Source organism: Rhinolophus hipposideros, assembly GCF_964194185.1.
Source record: "Rhinolophus hipposideros genome assembly, chromosome: 5".
NCBI classification, from domain to species: Eukaryota; Metazoa; Chordata; class Mammalia; order Chiroptera; family Rhinolophidae; genus Rhinolophus; species Rhinolophus hipposideros.
In genome coordinates, this window is record NC_138051.1 from 57,192,836 (window position 1) to 57,220,048 (window position 27,213).

At 48.7% G+C, this 27,213-nt stretch overlaps 1 protein-coding gene across 1 annotated transcript; it reads left to right on the forward strand.

Moving 5' to 3' along the window:
- Positions 1-1,247: 1,247 nt before the first annotated feature.
- On the forward strand, positions 1,248-26,008 carry SLC24A1 (solute carrier family 24 member 1; the record flags this gene model as incomplete). Its single annotated transcript, XM_081047318.1, has 8 exons — positions 1,248-3,140; positions 12,065-12,173; positions 16,006-16,092; positions 17,075-17,166; positions 20,112-20,789; positions 21,501-21,590; positions 22,465-22,631; positions 23,583-26,008. The coding sequence occupies 8 exons, from the start codon at positions 1,248-1,250 to the stop codon at positions 23,830-23,832; spliced, it is 3,366 nt and encodes a 1,121-aa protein (XP_080903444.1). The 3' UTR covers positions 23,833-26,008.
- Positions 26,009-27,213: the final 1,205 nt, after the last annotated feature.

Here is a 27,213-nt window from a genome sequence, read left to right on the forward strand (position 1 = left end):
AATCCAATCATTTCTAGTTATTGTTTTGTAATAATCTGTGGACATTGATTAGATATTTCATAAATACTTACTTGGGCTGGGCCTCAGTGCCCTTCTTTATAAATTGAGGATTCTTTGAGGGTCTTTCATGGTTTTTCCTTCTGCGCCCTGATGTAAATAACCCTTATGTGGCACTTGATTCTATACAGTGCTTTTCACAGACCTTTTCCCCTCCCAGCATTCCTGTGACATGGGTATTGTTATTACTATTTACATAGCTAGGTCTTGTTATTACTATTGTTATTTCTATTAAATGAAATTTAAATTTAAACTATAACATGTATATAATAAAAAGGTTAAATGGTTAAAGTGAACAATAAGATACACTGAAAAGTGAGTCTCCTTTTGACCCCTGCCCTTTAATTCCCTTCTCCAGATGTCCTTCTAGAGATCATCTTTGCATAATCGACATATGTTATCATGCCCATTTCACAGATGATGAAACTGAGGTTCAGCCTGTCCAGGGTGACACACATGGTAAGCAGTAGAGCAGGGAATCCAGGCCTTTGACTCCATTCTCAGTGTTCCTCCCAGCACATGCACTGTCTGGGGAGCTTCATGACATTAACTTTTAAGCTTTGTGTCTCTGAATGATATGCTGGAATCGTTTTAAGTCAGTTGGAAAAAAATACATATGAAGCCTTGATATCTCTGCCTCTGTCTTCCACTTCTGCCTCTTTTAATTTAAAGCTTAAAACCATGTCTTGTTACCTCCCTTCTGCCTTTTATAAGGTGAGATCTGTGACTTGGGGCACCGACTAGGTATGACTGAATTCCCAGCAACTCAGGCTAGGACCTGAGAAGTGGTGGCAGGCCTTTGGCAGGGAGCCCAGGAGGGCTGGGTAGACCCAGCTCAGAAACCTAGGCTGCTGGCCTGCCTCCACAGCACAGAGGACCCTGAGATGGAGCACCCCCCCCCCCCCCCCGTGAGCAGGCACTGCCCCCTGCAGCCAGGGGATGAGGTAGTTTTGTTCCCTCTGCCTTCCAGCATAAAAGCACCACATGAATTGTCACTCATTTCTAGATGAGGGTTTGGTGGATTCTTAGCGGCAAATAACCTCTTTTTGTGTTCTTCTAGGTTTGTGGATATCTCTTGGCTGGACTTCATGGAGAAATCTTCCCTGATCACCAACCTGAGTCCCAGAACAGCCCCCATCTTGCAGTGGACAGAATGAGAGGCCTTTTGTAACCTGGCATAACTGGCTGTCATGAGGAAATTGGTCAGGATGGGGGTGCAGGAAAGGCGGTTAGTCCGGCTAAAACGGCTTCGCTGGAGTCGCTTCCTCTTCCTACTGGGCATGTTGATCATTGGTTCCACCTATCAGCACCTGAGGAGCCCCCAGGGCCTTCCCACACTCTGGGCAGCAGTCTCTTCCCAACACCCTGTAAAACTGGCCAGTCGGGACCTTCCCAACGATGAGATGCTGATGGTGAGCAGTGACCCTCCAAAAGCGAGCCCTGAAATGGAGGGTGAGACCTGGGCGCCCCAAACCACCGTGGGCAGGGATGAAGCAATGCGGAGCATAACAATGAAGAACATTCCCAGTTCCCCAAGAACAACAGCCAGCCTCTCTCCAGCAACGCCTCAAAATAACTATAGCCCAACAGCAGTGGGCACAGGACGAGTGACGGACAATATCCCAACCACAGCTAGCGGAGTACCGAATCGCTACGCCTCAACGTCAAGCCGATCAATGGTAGAGAATTATACCCCAACAACACCCCGGGGAGAAACGAAGAGCTACCGTCCAACTCAAGCCAGGGGAAAGGTGAAGAAATCCACCCCCACCCCACTTGGTAGCGTAGTAAACAGTTATGTCCCAGCCAAACTCTTGACCCTGATAAGGAGCCATGGGGTCACCCCCAGAACAGCAGTGAGAGAGAGTGAAACTATGGCAACCTACAAAATATTGGAGACCAACCCCTCCAAGGGAATAGTGGAAGAAACCACCCCAACTACTCTCAAGGGAATAATTGATAATACCCCAACTTTCCTGATAAAAGATGCAGAAACAAACATCGTGACTTCTCCAAGCATGGTGGAAAAGAACACCCTGACTACACCCAGAAGAGTGGACAATAATAGCTCCACCAACACTCCGGGGTTCGTGGGAAAGAACAACCTGACAACTCCCCAGGGAACAGTTCTGAAGCCTACTGCTGTCTCTAAGGGGCAAGTGACGATTAGCACCATGACAGGCAGCAGCCCAGCAGAAACTAAAGCTTCTGCTGCTGCCTGGAAGGTTAGAAAGCCCTCATCCAGAACGAGTGCACCAACCACTGGAATATTCTTCGCCACCTTTTGGGAGCTGGCGAAGAAACCACCCCCAGTCCCCAGCACCTCAGCAGCCCCCAACGTCGGGGTAAATTGGACCACCCAGGTCCGCCAGTGTGTGGCTGTGGAGCCAGCCCCCGCTGTGCCCACCACCCCCGCCCCTCGCCCCACAACGGCTCTGCTCCCAGAGGCGCCCAGCCGCAGTCCCTCAGCACTGCCCCCCAGCTGGCCGGACCAGCACCCCAAGGCAGAGTACCCCCCAGACCTGTTCAGCGTGGAGGAGCGGCGGCAGGGCTGGGTGGTCCTACACGTCTTTGGCATGATGTACGTGTTTGTGGCCTTGGCCATCGTTTGTGACGAGTACTTCGTCCCAGCGCTGGGTGTCATCACAGACAAGCTGCAGATCTCTGAGGATGTGGCGGGAGCCACATTCATGGCCGCCGGAGGCTCTGCCCCTGAGCTCTTCACCTCCCTCATTGGCGTCTTCATCTCCCACAGCAACGTGGGCATCGGCACCATCGTGGGCTCTGCTGTGTTCAATGTCCTGTTTGTCATCGGCACCTGTGCCCTCTTCTCCCGGGAGATCCTCAGCCTCACCTGGTGGCCCTTGTTCCGCGACGTCTCCTTCTACATCGTTGACCTGATGATGCTCATTGCCTTCTTCCTGGACAGCCTCATCCTCTGGTGGGAGAGCCTGCTGCTGCTGCTGGCCTACGCCTTGTATGTGTTCACCATGAAGTGGAACAAGAAGCTAGAGCTCTGGCTGAAGGAGCAGCTCAGCAGGAGGCCGGCGGCCAAGGTCATGGCTCTGGGGGATCTCACCAAGGTAAGGGCAGGCCAGCTGAGGCTTCTCTAGCTCATCTGGGGCAACAGGGTGAAGGGAATGCAGGGACTGAAGAGTGGAAAGTGCTGGGTCAGACCTCAAGAGATGGGTGCTGTGGTTCCCTTGCTCTCCATTCAGCATTTCGAGTTCTATACTGCGTCACGTACCACGCTGAGGCCTTTCCAAGCGTGACCTTGGTTTATTTCCCAGTCACCCTGTAACATGGTTATTCTTATGATCGCCTATTGGCAGGGGAAGAAACTGAGGCCTAATGAAATTAAACCACCTGTGCATGTCACACAGCAAATAGGTGGTAGAGCCAGGGTGTGAACTCAAGTTGGTCTGACTTGGTCTTGGCAATGACATTTGAGCTGGGCTTTGGAAAATGTCCAAGAAGATATCAGGCAGTGAAAAAATGATAATCTCTTTCATGTGCATGGTGTTTAGGATTTCTCTAGCACCCTCATCTCACTTAATCTTATTTGTTCACATTCCATACTTGGAGGGTCTGGGGCTTAGTTGGGGTCTGAGAAGCGGGGAGGCATTTTTTGGGTTTTGTTATATTTTTAAAATGTTGGAGAAGATGGGAGCTCCTCTTATCCAGACAAATCAGCCCTGGGCGCAGAACCCTGTCTCTGCTCTAACTGGAGACCAGATACCAGGAGCTCTAATCCTTGGGCTTTCTCCTGGCCCCAAAGTTCCTTCCCAAGAAATTCTCTGTCCCCAGGTGGGACCTTCCTACTAAATATATTGCATGATTCAATAACCTGGAAGATTGAATTGGGGAAGTGATCGCTGAAAATTCATCTCAAAGTTGTTTGTTCCTTGAGATTCCAAAGTGAGGGCTCCCTCGGGAACACCGACCCCATTTCTCTCCTGCTCCTGAAGGTTGAGTTTGGGCAAAGTTTGGTTCATAGCCTACCTGTCTCAGGTCTCAGAGAAGCCCCTGGAGCTAGCAGAATTTTGTGTGCAAAGAGTGGAAGGACTTAGCTACTTAATCCAGAGCAGTTTTGATGAGTGGGCAAGATGGAGAACAAACTCAGCAACATGTCTGGAAGATACGTGATGCAAAGGAGATGGAGTGTACTTCGTTTAGGATTTTTGGAGATAATGTGGTTGGAGCACGGAACTGAGAGTCAGGAAACCTGGGTTCTGATCGGATCCTGCCTTTAACTGACTGTGCGACCTTGTACAGGTCCCTTTTTTTCTCTGGGGGAAATGACCAAGTCCAGCTAGTCACCAAAAGGTCCTGTTTAGTTCTAACATTCATTGATAATGTCCTGTGTCCAATTAAATTCAGTTCTGGCAGGCCCAGCACAGTGGCCGTTTTATCTGGTCAGCTGAGCTCTACATGCCACATTTGCAGATTGCCCAAAAAGGAGAAACGTGCTGCCCACCGTAATACAGCCAGCAGATACCAGAGCTGGAATCCAGTATCCTAACTCCCCACTCAGCACTGTTTCCCACCAGACGACTGCTCCAGGAAGCCAGAGCCTTCAAAAAGTAAGGGAGGCTCAGAGTGTTACATTACTTCCTGTGAAGAAACGGGGCTCCTTCCTAATGTTCTCAGGCAGCCCAACGGTGCCCGCGAAGCCTGGTGTTCTCCTACGAGAAAAACATCCACTGCCCCGTAGACATCAGGCAGCTGTTTTCAAAATGCCTCTGATTTGCCTCCCAATCCTTCATAGTCATTCTGTTTTCATTTAAACTCTACAAATTCTGAATTTCCATTTCATCAGAGCCAGACCGTCAAAGCAAAGCTTGCCAAGGAAGTGAAGTGTAATCTACTTAACAGACTCTTCAAGGGCTTTCATAGCAGCTCTTTGGCCACCAGTGAGAGGGTGCTTATTACAACTCTGTTCTTAGCTATTAGTTGGAAGAGATCCAGGATGGTTTTTAATGAACAACATTATTTTTTAAAAGCATATTGAATTCCTGGCTATGCTTGAAAGCGAATCTATATTTATTTCAAATGAAAACCCTATAGTTAGGACTTTCTAGCACTCACCACTGCCTGCTGAAAATTAGTCCAAGAGACTCAAGAACTGTAGCTGTTTTGAAAAGCCGTTTTGAAAATTTTTTCAAAACTATGGATTTGGAGTCTCACCCCACGTTTTTGATAGCCAAAGAGAGAAAGAATGGCCTTTGCTTGTACTTTATGTCTGTGTTTGGCCGGCCAAGACCTATGACCTGGTCTTAATTATATAAGACCGGGTCTTATATTAATTTTTGCTCCAAAAGACACATTAAAGCTGATTGTCCGGCTAAGTCTTATTATTGGGGAAATATGATAGTAACTATTTTAGAGACTTTTGACACAGCCTGAACAAAAATTAAATCCTAACATATTTCAGCTAACATTGTCAAACTGACATGTGTTGATTGGTTTAAGGAACTATCCCAATAAGGAAATGGTAAGTGTTTGTATAGTTACCAACACAGCCTAACGTAGCTTGCTCTGAAACTTGCTCTGAGTTTGGAGCTCTCATTGTATTTGTTCTGGCCAGAAATGATACCTGTCTGACACGCTTTGACCACGTGTACTCACAGAAAGCCAACAAACAGCAAAACTAAAGTGTTAGCCTTGCTGAATGGAAAGTCTTACCTGTTTTAGAAGGACGATGGGCTCATCTTTAGAGAGAGAGTTATGAGCTTAGCCAGGAAGGACCAGGCATTTGCATGAGACACTGATTGGCAAGACAGTCCTTTGGGGTGCCAGTGATGAGAAGGGAAGCAAGGCAGAGAATGAGTCGGGTCTGGGCCCTTTGGAAAACCCTGTACCCACATTCTACCCCCAAAGTACTTCAGAATGTGAAACTGGAGGAAAACTGCCACTCTTTCCTAAATGCCTTTGGGGCTGTTTGCTTCCTGGTGGGATTGTTTATTAAACCAACCAACAGCACCTGCAAGCAGACAAACCTGGTGTCCCCTTAGGTTTCTTGTCAGGGTTGACATTTACTGTACTGCCAGCTGCCTGCTGTGGAGACAGGCAGGTTGTGGATAGGAAGCAGCCACCAGGGCCCCTCCTGCCTCTGCCCGCCCCCCACCCCAATTTAGGCTGCGCTCTCCAGCAGCCCATCCTAGCCTGGGCTGAGGGGTTCCCTCCTTTAACTCTTTGAATAATAGTCAGCTTCCCCCCAGTTGTCAGGAAAAGATGGTAAGAACAGAATTGTCAACTTAAAGGCTTTCTTTCCTCGTAAAATTTTCTTAAGCTTTTAGTGTTCCCCTGCTAGTGGGTGCTAGTAGATGACAAAGTGAATGCGTAGGAAACAAACAGATATTCACAGAAAAACTCAAACATCTGATGATGCCTGGTCCAATATCTTGTTTTCACGGGTGCGTGTATGCTTATAGTTGAGATTTTACATGCATCCATGGAACACAGTATATTTTCTCCTAGTGTGTATGATAGGACTAAGTATGAAATTAGATATTCATGGTATTCTACAAAGAACAGCATGATTTCTAGATGCTCTGCCACCCGTATAAATTGGAAACACAAATCCAACAGAAAATTTTTAATGTGGGTGAGTGGACATATGGATAATAAACAAGTAAAATAAATTAAGAAGGTAATTTCAGAGTGTGGCAAGTGCCGTGAAGGAAATAAACAGTGCATGTGATGGGGAGTGAGTGTGGGCCCCCTTTCGTGAGGGCGAGGAAGGGAGGCCTCTTGGAAGAGGAGAAGTCCAAGTCGAGATCTGCAGAATGAGACGGGAAACACCCCGTGTTCCATGGGGAAGAATTCCAAAGAGGACACAGCATTTGCAAAGTCTCAGAGTGGGGAAAGAGCTCTGTGTATTGGAGGAGAGAATGGGGGGCCAGTGTAGTTGGTGAGTAAGGGGAGAGTGGTACAGGGCATGCTGGGAAGAGGGTGGGAGCTGCTGTATGCAGGGCGCTGTGAGCAGACACAGAGTTTGGATTGTATTTGAAGCTCGATAGGGAATGTTGTAATGAGGAGCCGTATGTAAAACGTTGCTTCCTAACTGCTGTGTAGAGAGTAAATTGTGCAGGCAGGAGTCCAGTCAGGAGGCTGTTGTGGGCATCCAGTGTATACATAACATACATGTGTATGTGCATGTGTGTCATGTATATGAAATGAGCTAGTGCTCTGAATTGAGATGTGCTGGAAGTATAAAACACACACTGGGTTTCAAAGGCTTAAGATGAAAAAATGTAAAATATCTCATTAACGTTTCAAAAACTATGTTGAATTATAGTTTTTATACATTAGGTTAAATAAAGTATGTTATTAAAATTAATTTTACCTGTTTCTTTTACTTTTAAAAAATGCGGCTACTAAAAAATTAAAATTATGTATATGGCTCGCATTCTGTTTCTGTTGGACAGGGCTTGACTGGAGGTGAGCAGGAGGCTGGTGTGTGTTCAGCCAAAGAGTCTGGGCTCCCCACTGAGGACAGTGGGCCCCCAGGGTGCAGGGGAAGGACGTGACATGCTTTGCTCAGAAAATCACTGGCTGAGGGGTGGAGAATGAACCAGAAGAGGTCAGAAGTCAGGAGGCTGTTGCAGGAGTGTGGGCAGGAGAGTGGAGAGATAAGGCCAAATCGGAGGATTTTCAGGAATTCGGTCTGGCAGCTGATTGGACGTTGGCTGTGAGGAGAGGAAAGGGTTCGGGATGCCTGTTGGGTTTCTAGCCTGGACTCAGTGAGGGCTGCAGTGAAGAGCGCCCTGCTGGAGTGTAACTGGGTGAAGGCAGGACTCAGAGCAGGGATTCAGGAAATATCTGTGGAGCGAATGTGTTTTAAAAAATCACAGACTGAAATGTGTGGTTGTGGAACTATGTCATGGATGGGCTAGAAGGGGAGAGGCCGATGATCAACTGCTCCATCAGTGGGACACAGAAACTGGAACTTGAGAGGACAAGCCCGCTGAAGGGCTGCCACGTTGGCCTCCCCAGGTTTCCGGGAGCAGTTCCCGTTGCCCCTTCTTAGCCAGATGCATCACAGCTGCAGGGGGCTTGGCTGGCAGGAAGACAGCCTCTTCCAGTTCCTCAGCCCCTTTGCTAGTTGTCACAGGCAGAAAGCCGAGGGGGGTGATGAGGCGGAGGAGAGAGGAGGGAGAATGTGTGGTGTGAGAAGCGGATGTGGGAATGTGTTTGTCGTAAGCGCCTGTTCTGAGAGCACCTACTTGCTGGTACGGCTACCCAGAAATAGACCCATCACCTACACTCTAACGCAGACAAACATTCACGTCCGTTTACCTCAATAATTTGAAAAGAGCCACTAGAGAATATAGATTGGACCTCATTTTCTTGTTATGCTTGGGAAATGTGATTTAGTAAAAAAAAAAAATAAAACACACAACAAAAACAAACCTTGAATGGAGATTAGGAGATCAGGGTTGTCATTATCTTTGTAAAGGCAGGCAAGTCATAGACTTTCTACATCTCCGTTTTTTTACCTATCAAAATGGCAATAATAATACTAGTTTCGTTTATTTCATGGAGTTGAGGTTAGAAGATACAGATGTGTGCAATAAACAGTGATCCCACAGAGAAGTTGTTTTGATTTGAATAAATCTGAATGGCAGAGAAATCGTTAGACGTGTGCATCATGGGATAAAAGTGGGTTTTTCCTGCCCCTCTGCCAACAGAACCAGCCATCCCAAAGGGTAGGCTGGCCCCTCATCATTCTTTGCCTCCAAAAAGACCTCACTGGATGAGGGTTGGTCATGACAAATAGGGAGATGGGTGATCCAGCGGGGTTCAGTGTTGTAGACTCCAGCATCCCAGTAAGTTTACAGGTGCATCATGAAAGAGTTAGGGAAGTTGTTCAGAAAATCCACAGTGCCCCCCTTCATATTCAGATTGGTTATTTCTGCTCTGTTTCATTCATTTGTATATTTATTTGTTTCTTTCTTCATTCTTTCCTTCCTTCCTTCCTTCCTTCCTTCCTTCCTTCCTTCCTTCCTTCCTTCCTTCCTTCCTTCCTTCCTTCTGTCATCCAATCATTTAGTCATTCATTCGGTGTGTATCCAAGCATTCAAACCTCCCCTATCCTTCACAGCTTACCCAAATTCTGTCTACTTCTGGAAGCCTTTCTTGTCCATCGCAGCACAACACCTTTTAATCTATGCCCCTCCGTTCTTAAAACACATTCTACTTTGTCATGTGTTTGTGTTATCATTGGTCTCAATTCTTTTCTGGACATAAAATCCATGTCCTAAATGCCTTTGTATCCTTATAGCACTAGCACAGAGCCATGTAAACAAACAGGTGCTCAGGCAGTAAGAACTGAGTGAATAAACAAAGTGGGTGAAAGGAAGGGTGGGTAGCCCTGGATCAGGCAGTATTTTCTATATTTTCCGAGCTGAACAGAGAAGGGAGAATAGCAATTCCAGTTCTAATCCTGGCCACGGAGGTTGGTGTGGTGGAGAAGGCCATGGGAAGGTGAAGACAGTGGCTGGGGTGTGGGGGCAGCCATTAATGACCCTGTTGCTTGGAGACAGCACTGGAGGACAGCTGGGAGTATCTACGCATTCAGGTCATCTTTACTGAGCACCTACTGTGTACAAGACACTATGCAACAGGTTAGGAGAACAGACATGACCGTATCACACGTTCATCGCATGCCAAAAAATGGAGTCTAGCTGGGTAGACAACTCATGTATGTGAAACTTTTTTAAAAAGTTTGAATGGTATTTATTACAAGGCAGTAAATACAAAGCGGCAAGCTGGTGGTCCAGACAGGAAGTACGTGGGCTTAACGTGTCCTCATCTTGGATTTTCTACAGCTGTCCCAATTCCCAGCTGGCTGCCCTATAGCTTCCCCATGCACTTACTTGATTACAGAGCCAGATTTTGGTATAACAAAATGTGCTCACTGTTGTTAGACCACTTTCAAAAAGAGATGTATCATAGTAAGTTGAAATGAGGGTGGGGTGGAAGGGGCCACTTGGGAAAACTTTATATAAAATTTCACCCTGTATTTTCTGAAAAGTTGCTAGCCACGGAGGGATGAAGACATTTTAGGTACAGGGAAAAGGCATGAACAAGGGAATCAGAGTTGGAAGAGATTTGGTATATTTAGAAGGCAGTCCGTTCACTTAACAAATATTTATCAAATCCTTGCTAAGTTCCTGGCCGTGTTTTTGTGCTGGACACACATAGTGAATGAACTAGGCAGTTTGCCTTCAAGATGCTGGTGGGGCAGTCAGTTTATTTGCATGTTTGCTAACATACAAATAACATACAAATAAATTGGGAAAGTGCTATGAAGGAAAAGAACAGAAGTCTATAAAAGAGAATGAGATGGGTGCCCTATGACGAATGTTTCAAGGTCGGGGAAGAGGATGGCTCATCTGAGGGGCTAAGAGCCAGCTGGTGTCCCTGGGCCACAGGGAGGGGACACAATTGCCTGGGAATAACGTGTGCTGGCTGAAGCCAGACTGTGGAAGGCCAGCTCTCTCTGGGTGTGTTTCTGTGTGCCAACCTGAGGGTTCCCTGGAGAGACAGGGAAGCAGGGACAAAGAATGAGGGTCTCGCCAAACATCTTGTGAGTCCTGTCCCTGTTTGCAGCCAGGTGACGGGTCTGTTGCGGTGGATGAGCTACCGAATGACAAGAAGCTGAAGGTGGGTGCCATGTGCAGTCTGCCCAGTGAGGACACTGCGGGGTCTCAGATGACATCCACAGACGCAGGGCACTGGGACCCTGGGCCGGGGATCTGGGGCTGGAAGCTGCTGGGATTGCTGCCGGGGTGAGCAAGGGAGGGAGCGGGCTCCTTTGCCAGAGGGACCCTCACCTTCACGTGGCCTTGGAGGAGATGTCGTTTGGGAGATAAGCCTACAATGTCACTGCTCGCTCTGCCACGAGCTTGCAGTGTGGACTTGGGCCTTACATGCTGCATCTGTGAAATGACCAGATGAAGTCCAGTCCACCTTTCCAGTCCGGCATGCCGTGATTGCTCTAAAAGCCCAACTACCTGTCGCTTTGGAGCGCTCAGAGCTAAGAGAACCACAGGAGAGTCCCTAGGGGCAGGGGAGTCGGAGGTTTCTGAACAACCGTGTCTTAGCTGCCTTTGGCCGATGGGGTATCGGGGAGAAGTATGGGGACCTTAGAGACGAGGGGCGGGGCCTCCCCATCCAAAGAAAATCCCTAGGCCTGTTGTAAAGTACTGTGTTACCACAGCCACTAGGTGGCAGAGGAGTTTAGAGCCAGAGGGATGGGGAAGGCGGAAGGTGGGGATGGAGGAAGGGTTTGTGTGTCATTGGAAGTTTCATTGTAAATCCGGTAATGTTTCTATCTGTGCAACCATGAATCAGTGTGTGTCACATCTGTGTGTGTGCACCTACAAATGTGTGTACGTGTGTGCCTGTGAAGGTCTCTTGAGTACGTGGGTAGAAATAAAAGATCTGGACTGGGAATCAGAAGAGCTGGGCGCTAGTCATGACTTTCCTTTGACACCCTGCGTGCCCTTGGACGCACGTTGCCCTGGCCTCGTTGCGTTTTCATGTCCTTTTCTGTAGAAGGATCACAGCCTCTTCTCTCTGGGAGCGGCAATGCTAGAGCACCGTGATGCTCGTGTGGACTGCTGTACCGTGGGCAGTGGGTCTGACAGTGTGTTGTGTGGGTGAGTGTGTGTCTCCAGGCGGGTGTGCTGGGGGGACGGACGCACCTTTGGTCATGTGTTATCCTTCGCACACATTGTCTGCTGCTCCAAGGTCTTGCTGAGACCTTGGGGAGTTATTCAGTATGTAGACGTGGCCAGTCATGGAGTCGTTGAGAGGCGGCTGAGAAAGTAGTGTCACTGTGTTGGTTGAGGTGAAGGGAGTGAGGCGGCCAGGATCAGTCTCCTGTGCTTCAGCCCTGATCTCTAGGGGCGGGAGGCAGGGTTAGCCAGGCCGTGGCGGCTCCTGCCCTGGCTGGGGCCCGGGCCCACTGAGGTCAGTGCCGTTCTCTCCTGCTCAGCTCCCGGCCGTGCTGACCCGAGGGAGGAGCTCGGCCTCGCTGCACAACAGCACCGTCCGCAGCACCGTTTACCGGCTCCTGCTTCACAGCCTGCACCCCGTGGGGGAAGGTAAGCAAGGCCCCCCAGACCTGCTGCTCTCCCAGTTGCCTCCTTCCCTCCTGCAGCAGGGCAACCGGGAGGCAGGGGCTGGGGTGAGGGTGGAGCGGGAAGAGAGTTAGCAGCGACAGTGGCCTGTACCGTCAGTCTGGGAACAGAGACCAAGACACGGAACTGACCAGGAGGCGCCGAGGAGCGAAGGTCCCTGGGTATCCACGTCCCACCACCCCCTGCCTCCGTGGCCCTCCCTGTAACATGAAGGGGTTCACCTGCAGTTGGTGCGGCCATGAGTGCCACGTGCCCTGCACTGGGCTGTTTTGGGGCTGCCCTTGTGACGTCCCTGCAGAGCCCACCCGGTTTGAGCCCCGGGCCCCACTGTCTCCAGCCAGGCAGCTGGGCTCAGGGTGACTGGCCAGGGCCGCTTCTGGGGCCCCTCCTGTCGGGCCTCACAGCCAGAAGCTCATGGCACCCCCTTTGCTCTGTATTTAACTCTGTCCTAGGAAGACTGCTGACCCCTCCCCCCAGCCGGGGATCCCAAAGGACAGCCTGGGAGCTGCCAGGACCACTTCTGGGGGTGGTGAGGACCCAAAGTACAGTGGGGGCTGATGTCTGACTTGACAAATGATGGGGACAACTGATATTTTCACCATCCATCTTACCAAGTCCTGCCTTCTGGTTCCTTTCCCCAGAAAGCTGCCCCTAACATGATTCTCAGGGCCTCAAAAGGCCCCCCTCAGGTGTGCGCCTGCTCTCTTTGAGCCCCTCCTTCTCTGGGGCTCTGCTGCAGAACTGAGAGTCGGCGGAAGGCCCATCAAGGCCAGGTTGGCCTTTGGGCCGAAGCTAAGGGGTCGGGGTTGCAGTTGGGCAGGAGGGCTGAGGACTCAGCTGAACATGACACCAGAGACAGACTCCTGGGCCCCAGGGACCATCCTGACTGACCTTTCTGGCTCAGGGACAAAGGTTGGGGGCTCAGAATTTCCTCAGGCCCTGAACTTTCTTCTTCAGACACAATGTTGGGTTGTTGGCTATTTAAAACAAGTATATTGTACTGTGACAAGCAGGGTCAATGACAAGGTGATCAAACCTTCTTTGGAAAACCCTCCAGGTGAGCCTTGGCAGACACTGAGAGAGGCCACTCCCAAGTGTCAGCTCCAGGGAAACAGTAGCCTGGGGTTTTAAGAGCAGAGGACGCAGCAGCTGGCAGCCTGTGCATGGTCAGTGCTGGCAGAGGACCGGGCCTGGGCATCATGAAGAAGCTGTATCTCTGGGTTACGCTTGGCCACTCCTGTGGAATCACCGACTCTGGCAAAGCCCTTTAGATAAAGACTTCTCCTCAGTGGGATCGCACGGCCCCCTGCCTGGGCCACCGCCACCAACAGCAGCCAGCTGGCCTCCTTGTACTAACAGGATTATGTGATGTTCAGGCCAGGTTGAGGTCAGAGGAGATTGATACTCAGGAGATGATCCACTGTGCTGAGAGCTGAGGGGCCGTGTGAGGAAACAAGCTGTGGTGGAGCCAGGGGCCGTCATCCCGAAGAAAACATGGTCCATCGTGTGTACGTGTGGCGGGCATGGAACGGCCTCACTGGGAGTGACTGCTCACACGCTTGGGGTGCAGTCCTGCTCAGAGAACCGGACCCTGATTCTCCACCCCGATTCCACCCAGGAGGGACTGGGGCTGTGATGAAGGCCTTTGTCCCCAAGACTTTCCAGATACATGTTTGTATTTCCATATGCTGTTTCCAAACAGCTGTCCAGATGTTGCCACTCTTTCCACGTGTTCCAATTCTTCCACAGAGCCAATCTGTGATGTAAACTCTCACCCCGTGAAGAGGCTTTACCTTTCCAGGATCCCGTGTCTCTTCTGGTGATTTTACGTATGTGTATGTGTGTGTGTGTGTGTGTGTGTGTGTGTGTGTGTGTGTGTGTGATGGACAGAGTCAGAGAGAAACACAGAGAGAGGTCCTGACCTGCTTTCCTCAGGAGCATGGGAAATGAGAGGTTAGGGTGTGTGACGAGGGATGGAAAGGAAAGAGGGGAACTTGGTTTTCTTTTCAGCCCCTCTGGCCAACAGTCAGCAGATACTGTCAGCCCCAGGACTGGAAGCAGGACAGCTCTTCTTTGATAATGGCTACATGCTGCTCAACAGAAAATTGCAGTGCTTGATCAAGGCCAAGGGCGCTGGACTTGTCTGGATAAAGGAGGCAGTGGATGCCGGGCTCCTGCCATCTCAGTTCTGATGAGGGCCCCCTGGGCCACCCCACCAGGACACTTCGTGGGACCACATAAGCAAACTGGTGGCTCTGCAGGATGGAGCCGGCTGCCAGAGGTGGCTGAACCAGCTCAGAGTTTAGGAGACAGGTGGAGAGGAGGAAATTCCAGACGTGTTTATGTTTCCTGCCTTCCTGGACCCAGGCAGAGTTGGATCCACCCAGGTTTCCCGATTGCACGTGGATTAGGGACTAGAGGATCTCCAGGGTCCCTTTGTAACCCAAGCCCCTGGAATGTGGGGCCTCAGCACTGCAGTCTGGGTGGGGCAGCTGCTCTCAACTACTGTTGTCAGTGCGTCATTGTCATCATAGCGAAAACTGACGTAGTGCTTTCTAGGTGCCAAGCACTGTTTCAAGCACATTCACGTATGGATTCATTTATTCCTTCAACAAGTCTGAGGTTTTGCAGATGAAAAACCTGAGGTACGGAGAGGTTACGGAACCCCCCGCTAGGTCCGTGGCTAGCCAGCGGCACGAGTGGGATTCAGATGCTGGCTGTGTGCGTCCAGAGTCTGAACTAACGCAATACTTAATTGCAGCAATGGAAGCCTTTTATTTAGTTTGTCTCATGGACCCCACACCACTGCTCTGAGTATACCACGGCATTGCCTTTTTACAGAGGGGACACTGATGCTTGAAGGGGGGCCGGGGCTTCTCAAGGTCACCCAGTGCTCGTAGGCCAGAGCCAGCCTGGACGCTAGAATAGACTCCATGGCACCAGTTTGTTGTATCACATGTGCCGTGGTCCTCACCTCCCAGACTACATGGCTGTGAACCCCTGCACCTCAGTTTCTGAGCCTCGCACCTGAAATTGCACACATAAAGCACTTTGCATTTGTCTGGAACATCATCATATTGAAAGAGAGTTGCCCTTCCGTTCTTCTTGCCGAGAAATCAGGCAGCACCATTGCGTGCACAGTGCCCTGAGCTCCGGCCAAGTGTGTGCGCGGGATCTGGGAGGAGGCCCTGCTTGGGCCCCAGTGTTTGCGGTCAGAAAGGGTGTGGCGGGGAGCTTGGTGGCAGCTATTTCCCCTTTCCCACTGGAGAGGAAAGGCTCATGCACATGGCCTAGAGTTATAGCAAAGCTTCTAGAAGATTCATAGAAACTACACTGCAGAGGACCTTACCGATAATTCAGCCCACGGGTATCAAAAATACCTCCCTGCCATTATTTCTCCATTCTCTGCCCACTGCAGAGATCCCTGATCAATCACGGCATTCTCCCACCAAGCCTGGATGAGAATTCTGCTCAGTTCAGCTCTCTAGCGGTCATCACGTGAGCTCACAAAGGAAATACATAATATTTGTTGTCCCCAAAAGTACCCATGTTATTTGAAATAGGCCTAGAGAGGGGAGGTGACTTGCCCAAGATCCCAGCCAGTTAGTGACAGTGCAGAGACTTGGGGACAAAAGTTTGGGAACTGGGCACGGTGAAGAAGCCTCGTTGGGCGGGAATCCAGACAGCGCAACTCCCAGGCCAGCCTCTCCCCACCCGCTTCAGCTGCTCTCACCAGCCAAATGAAGGGTGTGGCGAGGATATGTGGTCCCACATGTGTTTCCTTTCTCATTCGCAGCACACTCCTCCAAGAACGAGGAGGAGGAAAGCTTGAATCAGGAGGGCAAAGCCAAACCTCAGGCCAAAGCAGAGAGCAAACCAGAAGGTGAGAGGATGGCGAGACCAGTGGGTTTTCTCCTGCCACCTTCCTCCGTCCTGTTGGCCAGGGACTGAGGCCGCCTCTTGGGCTCTCTTAGCCAGTCGGCTGAAGTGACAGTCCGGTGCTGCCTGCACTCCAGCCGCCCCCTTCCCGAGGTCAGTGCTGGACAGCTCCCTCTGAGTCAGGCTGGAGGTCGTTGAACACCCACTTTTTTCTGCTAAATCTCAGCCCAAATTAGACTCTATTTCTTCTTCCCGCCATTTCTACGAAAGAGCAGTTGTGCTGGGGTTTGTTCTGAGACCAGCAACCCCAGTGAAGGAAGGCCACTAGGAGTTTGGTGACACAGAAGTCCCGTATCTGTGTGGCAGCCGGGACAGGGACAGTGTGACAGCTACTGCCCTGTGGGCTCCGTACAGCACACCAGGCCTGCCTGATGTACTCAGCAATCCTTGGAAGGAGGTAGAGCCGCAGTCATTGTTCCCCTTCTGTAGACAAGGGAGGTTCAGAGAGGTCCAGTGACTTGCCCAAAGCCACACCGCCAAGAAATGAGAGAGCCTGTAGCTAAACCCAGCTCTGCAGACTTTCCAAGGCCTCGTAGCTGCTGCCTTTGAAATCGTCAGGATCCTCTCCATGCAGTTGGTAGGGGCGAGGTCAGACCCTACGGCCTGGGGCTTTGGCCTCTCTCTGCTCCAGGTGCCCAAGCTGTTCCTTGGCCACACTGACCTGGACAGAAATGTCTGTGAATACAGGGGGAGCAAAGATGGCCACTTCCCAGCTGTCCTCTTATCTGTAATATCTCTGTGGACAGGGCAATAACAGTTCACATCACATCACGTTACTTTTCCTATCAATAAGCAATGCCCCAGACAAACCTTCTGAGACCCTCAAGGGGACAAATCCAGTAGCCCTGCAGCCACTCGCACCGGTCTCTGCCAGCTGCCCTCAAACCTGGCACTTTTCTGATCTCTCCCATGTTTATCCTTTAAAGAGGAAGAGCCAGCTAAACTCCCTGCGGCCACGGTCACAGCAGCCCCTGCTCCAGACGTCCAGGGGGATCAGGAGGAGGACCCTGGCAGTCAGGTAGGCACAAGCCTCTCCCCGATGGAGGAAACTGAGGCCCAGAAATGCTGACCCAAATCCTTCCTTCCTGAGGTTCATTCCTCAGGGGTAAGCACTGCCCTTTCTCTGAAGATCAAATACATCATGGGGCTAGATAGTTCACTGTAACACCTTAGTATGAGGGAGATAATACACATGAGAGGGTGTTGCCAGTTAGCACATGCTGTAGAAACAAGGAATAACTGTTAGGGGCTCTGTCAGCAACAGTGAGACCAGTCAGCTCGAAATGCAGGGGGGCGGGGGGCGGGGTAAAGGCCTTGGAACCTTCCGAGGCCTCTCAGCCCTGTCCGTAGGGCTGCGCGGGGCCTGACGCCACTGTCTCCACAGCCGCACAGCCTCTGCTTCCACCACGCTCCAGCCAAACAGGACTTCTTGTCTCCAAGCTTTTCTACCTCCAAGCCTAGGCCCACAGGGTTTCCTCCACAGAGAATGCCTCTCCCCTCCATATGTCCCAGTCTCCCTCCAGGCTCGTGCAATGCCTCCTGAGCCCTGAGGCTTCCCTGCCCCCCCCCCCCCCCCCCCCCCCGCTCCCCAAGTCTGAATGCCCTGGTCCATTGTCCCTCTCTCAAGGCTCTTATCACTGCCTTCCTTGCACTGTTTATGAGTCTCCCTAGTTCCTCTGCTGGGTGGTTAGGTTCTTGAAGGCAGGATCCAAGTCTGAATAATCTGTCTTCCCCCCAGAGAGAAACGCAGGGCCTGGCACACGGCTGGGCTCAGTAAGTTGAGTGACTGATAGTAAATAAGCATTCAGTTGGCAAGTTCCAGCCCTGTTTGTTTGTTCTTATTTACCCAGAAGCACTCAATTATAGCTCATCCTTAAACCAGCCATTTTGGGTTCAGTGTCTAAGACGTCTTCGTGGTATCATGAGTATCCTGACTGGCCCATTGCAGGCAGCTCAAATGAAAGGGATTGAGGGTGTAGAGGTGTCTCCTGGAATCCCAGGGCAGGAAGTGGAGCTGGACCTAGGCCAGTGACGGCATCTGTGACCCCAGTGGCATCTCACGCCATGTCCGGCTCTCCCTCACACCCCCTTCTCTGTGTGCAGGGCTGTCGCTTGGCCTCTCCTGGGCCTGGCTCCATTTGCTTCCTTCTGAGCACACACAGCCCTAAAGCACTACCCAGCCCTCCAGGCCAAGGGGGATTCACAGTGACTGGCTCCCCGTCACAAAAGAGAATCCGTTCAAACCAGGGCATGGAGCGGGGATCCAGCCTATGTCCAATCAGCTGTGGCAGGGAAAGGTGGGGTACTTTGACTCCAACACGGAAGAAGGAACTATTGGGTGACAGTTTTCAGAGAAGAGGGTGTGGGCTGGGCAGACACTCCCTATTGATTGAAATGACTTGTCATCTCCAGAAAGCCTTCTCTCCTGATGAGGCTGGGAAGGGAGGGCAGGAATTCTGTCAGACTGAAAGCTCACTCTTCGTTCCCAATTCAAAGCAAAGCTTCACAGATATTAATGTTTGACTTCATCAGAGGTTCTTAACCCTGGTTGCCTATTAAAATAATTTGGAAAGCTTTGAAAAATGCCCAGGCACCACCCTCAACTGACTAAGTCAAACTCTCCAGGGCGTGTCCTTGAACATGGATGTTTTAAAGCTTCCGGGTGATGTTTTCATATACATACGAGTTGAGAACCACTGAGCGTCCCTTGGGGGTTGGCTGTGTCATGAAATTTGTTACAGAAGACTCCTCCGTGAGCACACAGCTCATTTGTTCAAGGGATTCGACCAGCGCCTCGTTATAGGTTAGCTGAGAGCCTAGTCTGAGGAACCTCAGAATCAATGGCTTTTAGAACCTGGAGTCAATCCATGGTTCTCAAACACTGGTCTGTCATCTATTGGGAGTACTTGTGAGAATGTTAGAATAGATTCCTGACTTCAATCCCAGAGATTCTAATTCAGTTGCTCCAAGTGGGGTGAGGAAACCTGTATTTCTAACAAACTCTCCAGACCATGAGGTTTAGGAACCAAAAATCTCATTTGGCCTTGGCATCTACAAAGCAGGGTAGCTTGGTGGTTGAGAGGCCGAGAGTTGGATTATCCGTATTTAAATCTCACCTTCAAATACAAATGGTGTGGACCATGGGCAAGTTATTTAACTAGTCTGTACCCTAGTTTCTCTGTCAGATGGTTTTAATTCTATCTATATCATAAATTGATTCATGAAATGCAGATGCTAGCTATTATTATTATTCCACTTAACATAGTGCCTGGCACATAAAATCCTCAACAAATAGGTATCATCATTATTTTACATATAAGGTAATATAACAATTCAGGAGTTTAGTGGACTCAGCAATGCAATGTAACCATGAAAAGATGTCATGCCCTATTAGACAACCTTAATGGCAGCGTAGTATCTAAGACAACTGAGGTGATAACCCTGTTAGACTCTGTGCAGTGTTCTGTGTTCAGGTTTTGACGCCTCCTCAGGAGATAAGTTAATTAGAATTAGTTCACCCAGAGGGGGAGGGGGCACTAGGCCATAGCATGGGAGATGACAGAAGGATCTGGGGATCTGTAATGCCGAGAAGAGCGCTGTCTCGTGGAAGAGTGATTAGCTTTGTTCCGTGTGTCTCCACAGAGTAAGCATGGACACAGTGGGTAGCTCCCGGGTATAACTGTGGGCTTCTAACTCATCAGAGCTGTCAAAGATGACAGAAGCTGCTTTAGGTGATGAGTTCTCCATCCTTGGAAATAATCATATAAAGACTGGACAACCATTGGGTAGGAATGTTGTGACGGGAACTTCGCTGAATAATTTCACTAGTTTTCTCCTCATACTCAAGTTTTTAGATTCATTCTCAGAAGAAGAACAAAAAGAATAAATAAACGGGAGAAACTGGGAAGGAAACCAAGCAGAGTGGTTATTACACGTTAATATGTTGGCTTTGGATTGCAGGATGGACACGTGGCTGGAGGTGGGAGCACAGGAGAAATGACAGTTGAAGAGCTGGAAGCTCCTGGTGAAGGTGCAAATGGACAGCAGCTGGGAGGTGAAACCCAACTAGACGGTGAAGGTGAAATTGAAGCAGAAAGAAAAGGAAATGATGACGGTGAAGGTGAACTCCAAACAGAAGGAGACAATGGTGAAAAGACAGGTGATAAAGGTGAAACTAAACAGCAGGAATTCAGTGCTGACAATCAAAGTGAAGCCAAAAGTGGTAAGAGAGGTATAGACGGTGAACGGGGAGGTGATGGAGGTGATGGTGAAGATGAGAAGGAAAGTGAAATCCAAGCAGAAAGAAAAGGAAACGATGCTGGTGAAGGTGAACTCCAAGTAGAAGATGGTGAAATGAAAGGTGATGAAGGTGAAACTGAAGAGCAGGAATTCAGTGCTGAAAATCAAGGTGGAGCCGAAAGTGATGAGAAAGGTACAGGTGGTGAAGAGGGAAGTGACGGAGATGATGGTGAAGATGAGGAAGACGAGGAGGAGGAGGACGAGGAGGAGGAGGAGGAGGAAGAAAATGAGGAGCCTTTGTCCCTGGAGTGGCCCGAGAGCAGGCAGAAGCAGGCCATTTACCTCTTCCTCCTGCCCATTGCGTTTCCGCTGTGGCTGACGGTGCCCGATGTCCGGAGGCTGGTGGGTTGGCCCAGCCATATCCCAGGCTTTCTGTCCCCAGGAGGGAGGCTGTGGGGTCTCTCTGCATCCCACACAAGCGGAGGGAGAGGACGGGCCAACCAGCTTGGCAGGGCTCAACCGCAGAGAGGGTCTCGGGTGGAATTTCGGCTCTGGAGGGGCCCGTGCAGCCAGGGGGGCATACCGATGGGCTTGGGAGGCCCTAGACTGTGCTTATTCCCACCACTATGAGCAGTGTGAACCAGTCCCTCTCTACTCCTCTCTCAGTATCTTGAGTTTAATATGGGAATGAAGCCACTACACCGCCCCTCCCATATTTCACAGGGATATTGTGGAAACCGAGCGTAATAAGTGCTATTTCTACCCAGAATTTATAGGAAAAGATTGGACTAGCATACTCCACCCAAAGGCTGGAGAGAGGGCGGGCAGGGAGAGGTGGCCGAGGCCAAACCAAACACCTAGAGTGGCGGGATCTAGGGCAGGCACACAGCTCTCTTCAGTTTGGCGACTGCTGAACACCCACTGGCCGGACTCCCCTGTGGGCCACCAACCCATCCTTTCCCAGCCACCTCCGAGTCCTCGGTGGAAACAGATTTCAGCTCAAACGTCCAGATCTCCTCCAGCAGATTTCATCACTGATTCTGGGGGCCCTCAGAAGGGCCAGAGCCCTTTAGCCCCTTCAACTTCTTTCTTTCTTTTCAAACTTTCCAACAGGAGTCTAGGAAGTTTTTCGTTGTCACTTTCCTGGGATCTATTACGTGGATAGCCATGTTCTCATACCTCATGGTGTGGTGGGCTCACCAGGTGAGTGAGCAGGAGCGAAAATCCTGTGTCAGCAAGTCCCGAGTACACTATTTTCCTTCAGGGTAAATTTCTAGTACCTGGGGAATGGTGAGGACCGGGTGAATTTATACTTTCTACATGGGTTGTAAGGGCAGCCTTTTTATTCCAGTGCATGTAACGCTTTTCATGTGTGGCTTTTCTGTCTTCCATTGTAGCATGACATAGAGGGCCCTCAGCCTCTGCTTCCCGTCGACCATTTCTTATCAGCCTCATTCCCTGCTTTCTCTGTCACGCATCTCCCGCTCCTCTCCACCTGGTGAATCGCATACACTCCTGAGAGCAAGCTCAGTTTTACCTTCTTTCTGGCATTTAATCAGTTTTCCTGAGTGCCCATGGCTCTTCTGTTCCACCTGGAATACTGCACTTAGCACAGAGCTGTAATTTTTGTTTGCAAGCATTTCTCCTTCACTAGGCTGAGAGTACGGTCAGTGTCGTACGCTCAGACTTTCATTTCCAGCCTTAGTTCCTGGCACTTAGCAGGGGTCCATGGTTCTGGAAATGCTACATGAACATCTTTGGAGGGGCAGTTCTTTTACAAGTAGAGGTGTTGTAGTTGGCATGACAGTGAGAGGTGGTATCGTAGATGGGCTTTAATTCCACGTTAGACAAGAATGGTGTCCTTCCCTGAAGCTTGAGCAGGGGCCCTGTTCTCTCTAGGGCCCATCTCCCCCGCTGTCGGTTCCGCCATCACCTTACCTCGCGCAGGCCGAGGGAGTGTGCTGAGCTCCGTGGGAGGTGTTGGGTTTGCACCAAGTAGTACGATTGGTAATTTGAAGAGCCTCAGATTTTCCACCTGCTGTTGCCATGGTTTCTTATTACTGTTACTGTTTACCAGGTTGGCGAAACAATAGGGATTTCTGAAGAGATTATGGGTTTGACAATCCTGGCAGCAGGCACATCAATTCCTGACCTCATTACCAGTGTGATTGTCGCTCGGAAAGGCTTGGGAGACATGGCCGTGTCAAGCTCTGTGGGCAGTAACATATTTGATATCACCGTGGGGTGAGTGGCCAAGTTGTTTTCTCAGGCATATTAAGTAAGACTGGAAAATCTTGTGTTGGCTCTGTTCGTTGGCTTTCTGCTTCATTCATTTTACATGGACTAAAAGGACATTTATGTTATTACTTTCTGCAAGGCAACAAAGTATCCTCCCTTGATTCATCACAGCCAGATGGGATAAGAGAACTAAAATGCTGCCGGAAATGTAACTGACTGGAATTTACAGATGAATTGAAAAATGAAGTCCATTACATTCCATGACCAAATACAGTCAAACGCTCTGCTCGCTGACCGCTGAGGTGGTGGAGGTGGGGTTGGAAGGAACAGTGATTCAGTCTCACTTCCTGATGTTCCTGCTCCTTTGCATTGGGGTTGCTGCCAGCTCTATAAGCATTTTGTCTGAACAGACAACTGCCACATCCTCCTGTACTCGTTCCCTTCCCTCTCCTCTCAGCCTGGTCAGAGCAGAGCACCTGAGCCGTTTGCATTTCCCAGTCATGTTGGGACGAGGATGGTGACTTGGGTTTCGTTAATTTGAATTTATGTGTATGTTTGGGTGGGGCAGGTAAATGGGCATAGGAAAGTCCTATCACGAAAGAATTTAAAGAAACGTTATCCAGAGCTGGGCCTTATCATAAAAATTCAGATGAGTCACATATCAACCAATCTGGGTTAGCCCTACAGAAGCATGAAGCACGAAGGAAAAACACTCAGACGCAGAAAATTCAGTTTTAATCTAGGCTCTCCCGGTTCTTAGTTGTGAGTCCAAGGAAGTGATTTAATTTCCCTGAACCTTAGTATCCTCATCTGTGAAATGGGGCTAATATTTTCTGCTCTGTTTCATAGATTGTGTGTATGTAAAAATAAGTGCTTTGTACATTGTAAAATACCTTTTAAGTACATTGGATGATTATAAACATGAAAAATATTCACATTGTTTCTTCAATCTTGCAGCCTACCTGTTCCTTGGTTGCTTTTCTCTCTCATCAACGGACTACAGCCTGTTCCTGTCAGCAGCAATGGCTTGTTTTGTGCAATCGTTTTGCTTTTTCTCATGCTCCTGTTTGTGATCTCTTCAATTGCATCATGCAAATGGAGAATGAACAAGATCCTGGGCTTCACAATGTTCCTCCTGTACTTTGTATTCCTGATAATCAGTGTGATGTTAGAAGATCGAATTATATCCTGTCCTGTATCTGTCTGAGTCATTCACTCTTGCTCAAAATGGACATAGATCAGAAAACCATGCCAGAAGTTCTTGTACTTCTTGTCACATTCATGAAAGAATGAGCATGATCCAGGACAGTGAACTGAGAGGCTGAGATGCGCGGATGTGAGTGTGACATGCGGGTGAAGTTGAGCCTTGGGAACACCGGCAGCTCAGTGTGGCTTAGACTGTCACCTCTGAAGGCATGGACTTCCTCGCCTGCCTAATGCAGACAGCTATCACATGGAGACCGGCACAAGGACCCCTGAGTCTGAGGGTTTTCCACATGAGAGAACTGGGCGTGAGGGTTGGGACACGCACAGTGGCCATAAGACAAGCTCCCCTGCTTACAGTTCCCTGAGCCCAGGAAGGACATGTGGTCTGTATGTGACCCTTGTGGCCCCTGCCCCAAACACCGCCTGCAATTTGCTGTCTCCTCTTTTTCTGCTCAAAACATGAGGTTCTGGCAGGTTTGTAATCATTACCGATTCAGCTACTGGTACGTTTAAGGAGCTAAGGCTACAGGGAAAAAACACAAAGTATAACAGGAATCAATTATCAATAGGGAAATGTGTATCAATATTTTATAGCTTAAAAGGAGGACATTAGTTCTTGTTGCATTTCTAAAAATTGAAATTAAAATAAGTAGCCCAAGAAATTAAAATGATAAATTGCCCTTGAATTGGAAGGCATGGATATTAGGGGCTATTTACAAATATGGACTTATTAGAAAATCCAAGTCAGTGCTGCCTCCATCCGGTGGTCACCCTGAGGGATCAGACCTTTAAATAGAGCTGTGCTGGCTCTGCCCCTCCAGCAGATGCTCACTCAGCAGTGACAGCTGCACCTGATGAGTGAGGAGAGAAGTCATTTCAAGTCCAAAGTCAGTAGAGCCAAGTCTGATTCATGAAGAGATCCAGTGGGGCAGTGCTACATATTTTGTGTGTTAAACTAGATAGGATTATAAAACAAGAAGCCCGATTTCTTGTGTGGCTTACAAGTGGATGTTAAGGCAATTACAAAGGAGAAACTCTGAAAATGATTAGCACAATGGCAACGGGGTGAGAAAAAAAATTAGTATTTCCAAGGTAGCCCATGTAAAGGACTCTTGTGTTTTTTAAAATTATGTGGTCATTTAAACATTTCATGTGGAATTTGAAGTGCTTGTATATTAAATACCACTGCTGGCTGTTTTTACTGCCGTGTTTCCCTGAAAATAAGACCGGGTCTTACATTAATTTTTGCTCCAAAAGACGCATTAGGGCGTATTTTCAGGGATGTCTTACTTTTTCATGTACAACAATATACACTTATTCAGATAGTCATGTCATCTTCTGGAACATTGTCATAACGTACTAAATGCGTCCATCTGGCTGACCATCTTAACTGGGGCTTATTTTCAGGGTAGGTCTTATTTTCGGGGAAACACAGTAGCATCAAATTAAGGGGCATATTAGCAATGAAAGCGTTCTATGTCCCTGGTTTCAGAGCCAAGGGAGCTCAGGTGACTATAGGTTATGACAGTAAACATGTTTTTATTTACAAACATGGGAGGATTCACTAAAGACTAGAAGATAGCAGGACAGATGTGATGTGAAAGAAAAGAAAATCAAACATTTTGGTGTTGAAGGCCTGTGTTCAAAGTACTTCAATCCATTATCCATCACTTAAGATGGGTTTATTTAATTAATGGCCTCACTATGCCAGGATTCACATTCTTTGGAATGTGAATGACTTTCATTAAATTTCAACAAATTGTGAGTCTCAACGGTATTTTATTTTACAAACATGATGGGTTCATCGCCGTCTTATGTCACTTGATCAGAATGCTCAAGAGAAGAATGCTAAAGAATATGGAATCATGTTCAAATTGCATATACTTCAATTAGTTATCCTCATTCTTGCTGCTGCTGCACTGCCTGGTTTCCATATGCCATGGCTTAAGAACAGGAGAGAATATCGCCTATGGAAGGGAGAAACCAGTGCTAAAACGGGGCAGCAACCTGGTATGTGCAGCCAATTCCAACCAGCCTTGGGGAAGCCACCTCCTCACTGACAGCCCGGGATCTGACGCTCTTGCCCAGAATGACTGAGTGGGGAGTGATGGACAGTGAAAAGTGCTGTAATGATAAAGCTCTGGAGAGACATTTCACGATTAAAATCAACTCTAATGATCTCATCTTTTCCTAATTAGTTTGCTGAGTTTCTGGCATTTCTCTCTGCCTAGAAAGGAAGTTCTGATCACTTTACACTATGACAGAAAGTCAAGTACACAAAGTGAAAGCTGAGTCTTGATGGATGAGTAGGGGGAGAAAGAGGAGATTTCAGGGAGATGGAAAACTTAGGTAACTTCTAAAAGATCAATTTGCTATGCTTGGAAATTAAAATTTTTGTCATTTACAAATCTATAATTTATTAAAACTGTGATGTTTTAGAGATAAAGTACCACCTTAAAATGTCAAGATAATGGTGAGATGGTATGCATTTGATAGGCAAAATCATCTATATAGTTACATGGGACAAATTCTAGGTCATCCTTCAGCCTAGAAAGTCTGAACTGTTCCACGTGGGTGTCTGAATTGGAAGACAATGGCTTCATACATTGCTTCTCCTTCATCCCCCGTGAGTTTGCAATTTCTTGATGGCCCTGGTAGTAACTTTGGGCCAAATTTCTAAAAATGTGAAACTTTTCCTAATTTAAATGGTTAAGATTCTATATAACACCAGAAAAAAAGGCTGCATTCCAAACTTGGGAAAATTGGTATATGTGTAAATGGTTAACTATATATTGTGAACATTGTATTGCCCTCTTTCAATAGTTCTGAAAATGTTTTTAGCAAAGTATTGGTTTGGCCTTTTATGACACTGTCTATATCATAATTATCATTTATGAAAAGATTGATATCAAAGGCGGCCAGAATTGGAGCATTCAGGGCCCAGCCTGGTAGATACATGTGAAGAGCTGGTTGGCCTTACATGCCAAACAATACCTTGGTTCTGACTCCTTTTCTATGGGTGGGCCCTGCTGCAGGCGGGACTGGTCTCTGAAAGGTACAAAGAGAGGACTCATGATCAAGTTGTCTGTCCCTGGGGGGGCACTAGCACCAACAGGACACCCTAGCCTATGACTACCCACACAACCAAAGGCACTGCTTCTGCTTTTCGGGCCCTTCACTGTGATGAGCAGGTAAAACCTGGAGAATTTCATCTATAGAAAATTTCATCAGTTGCTCCAGTGGTTTTATCACAGTACTATGTTTGAAAAGAGAATCTTTCAAGACGAAAGGAGGAAGCCATCCAAATGAATGGCAACTGTGGAAAGATGCAGTAACTTTATCAGAAGAGTCTGTTACCATCTCAGAGAATAAGCATATGCAC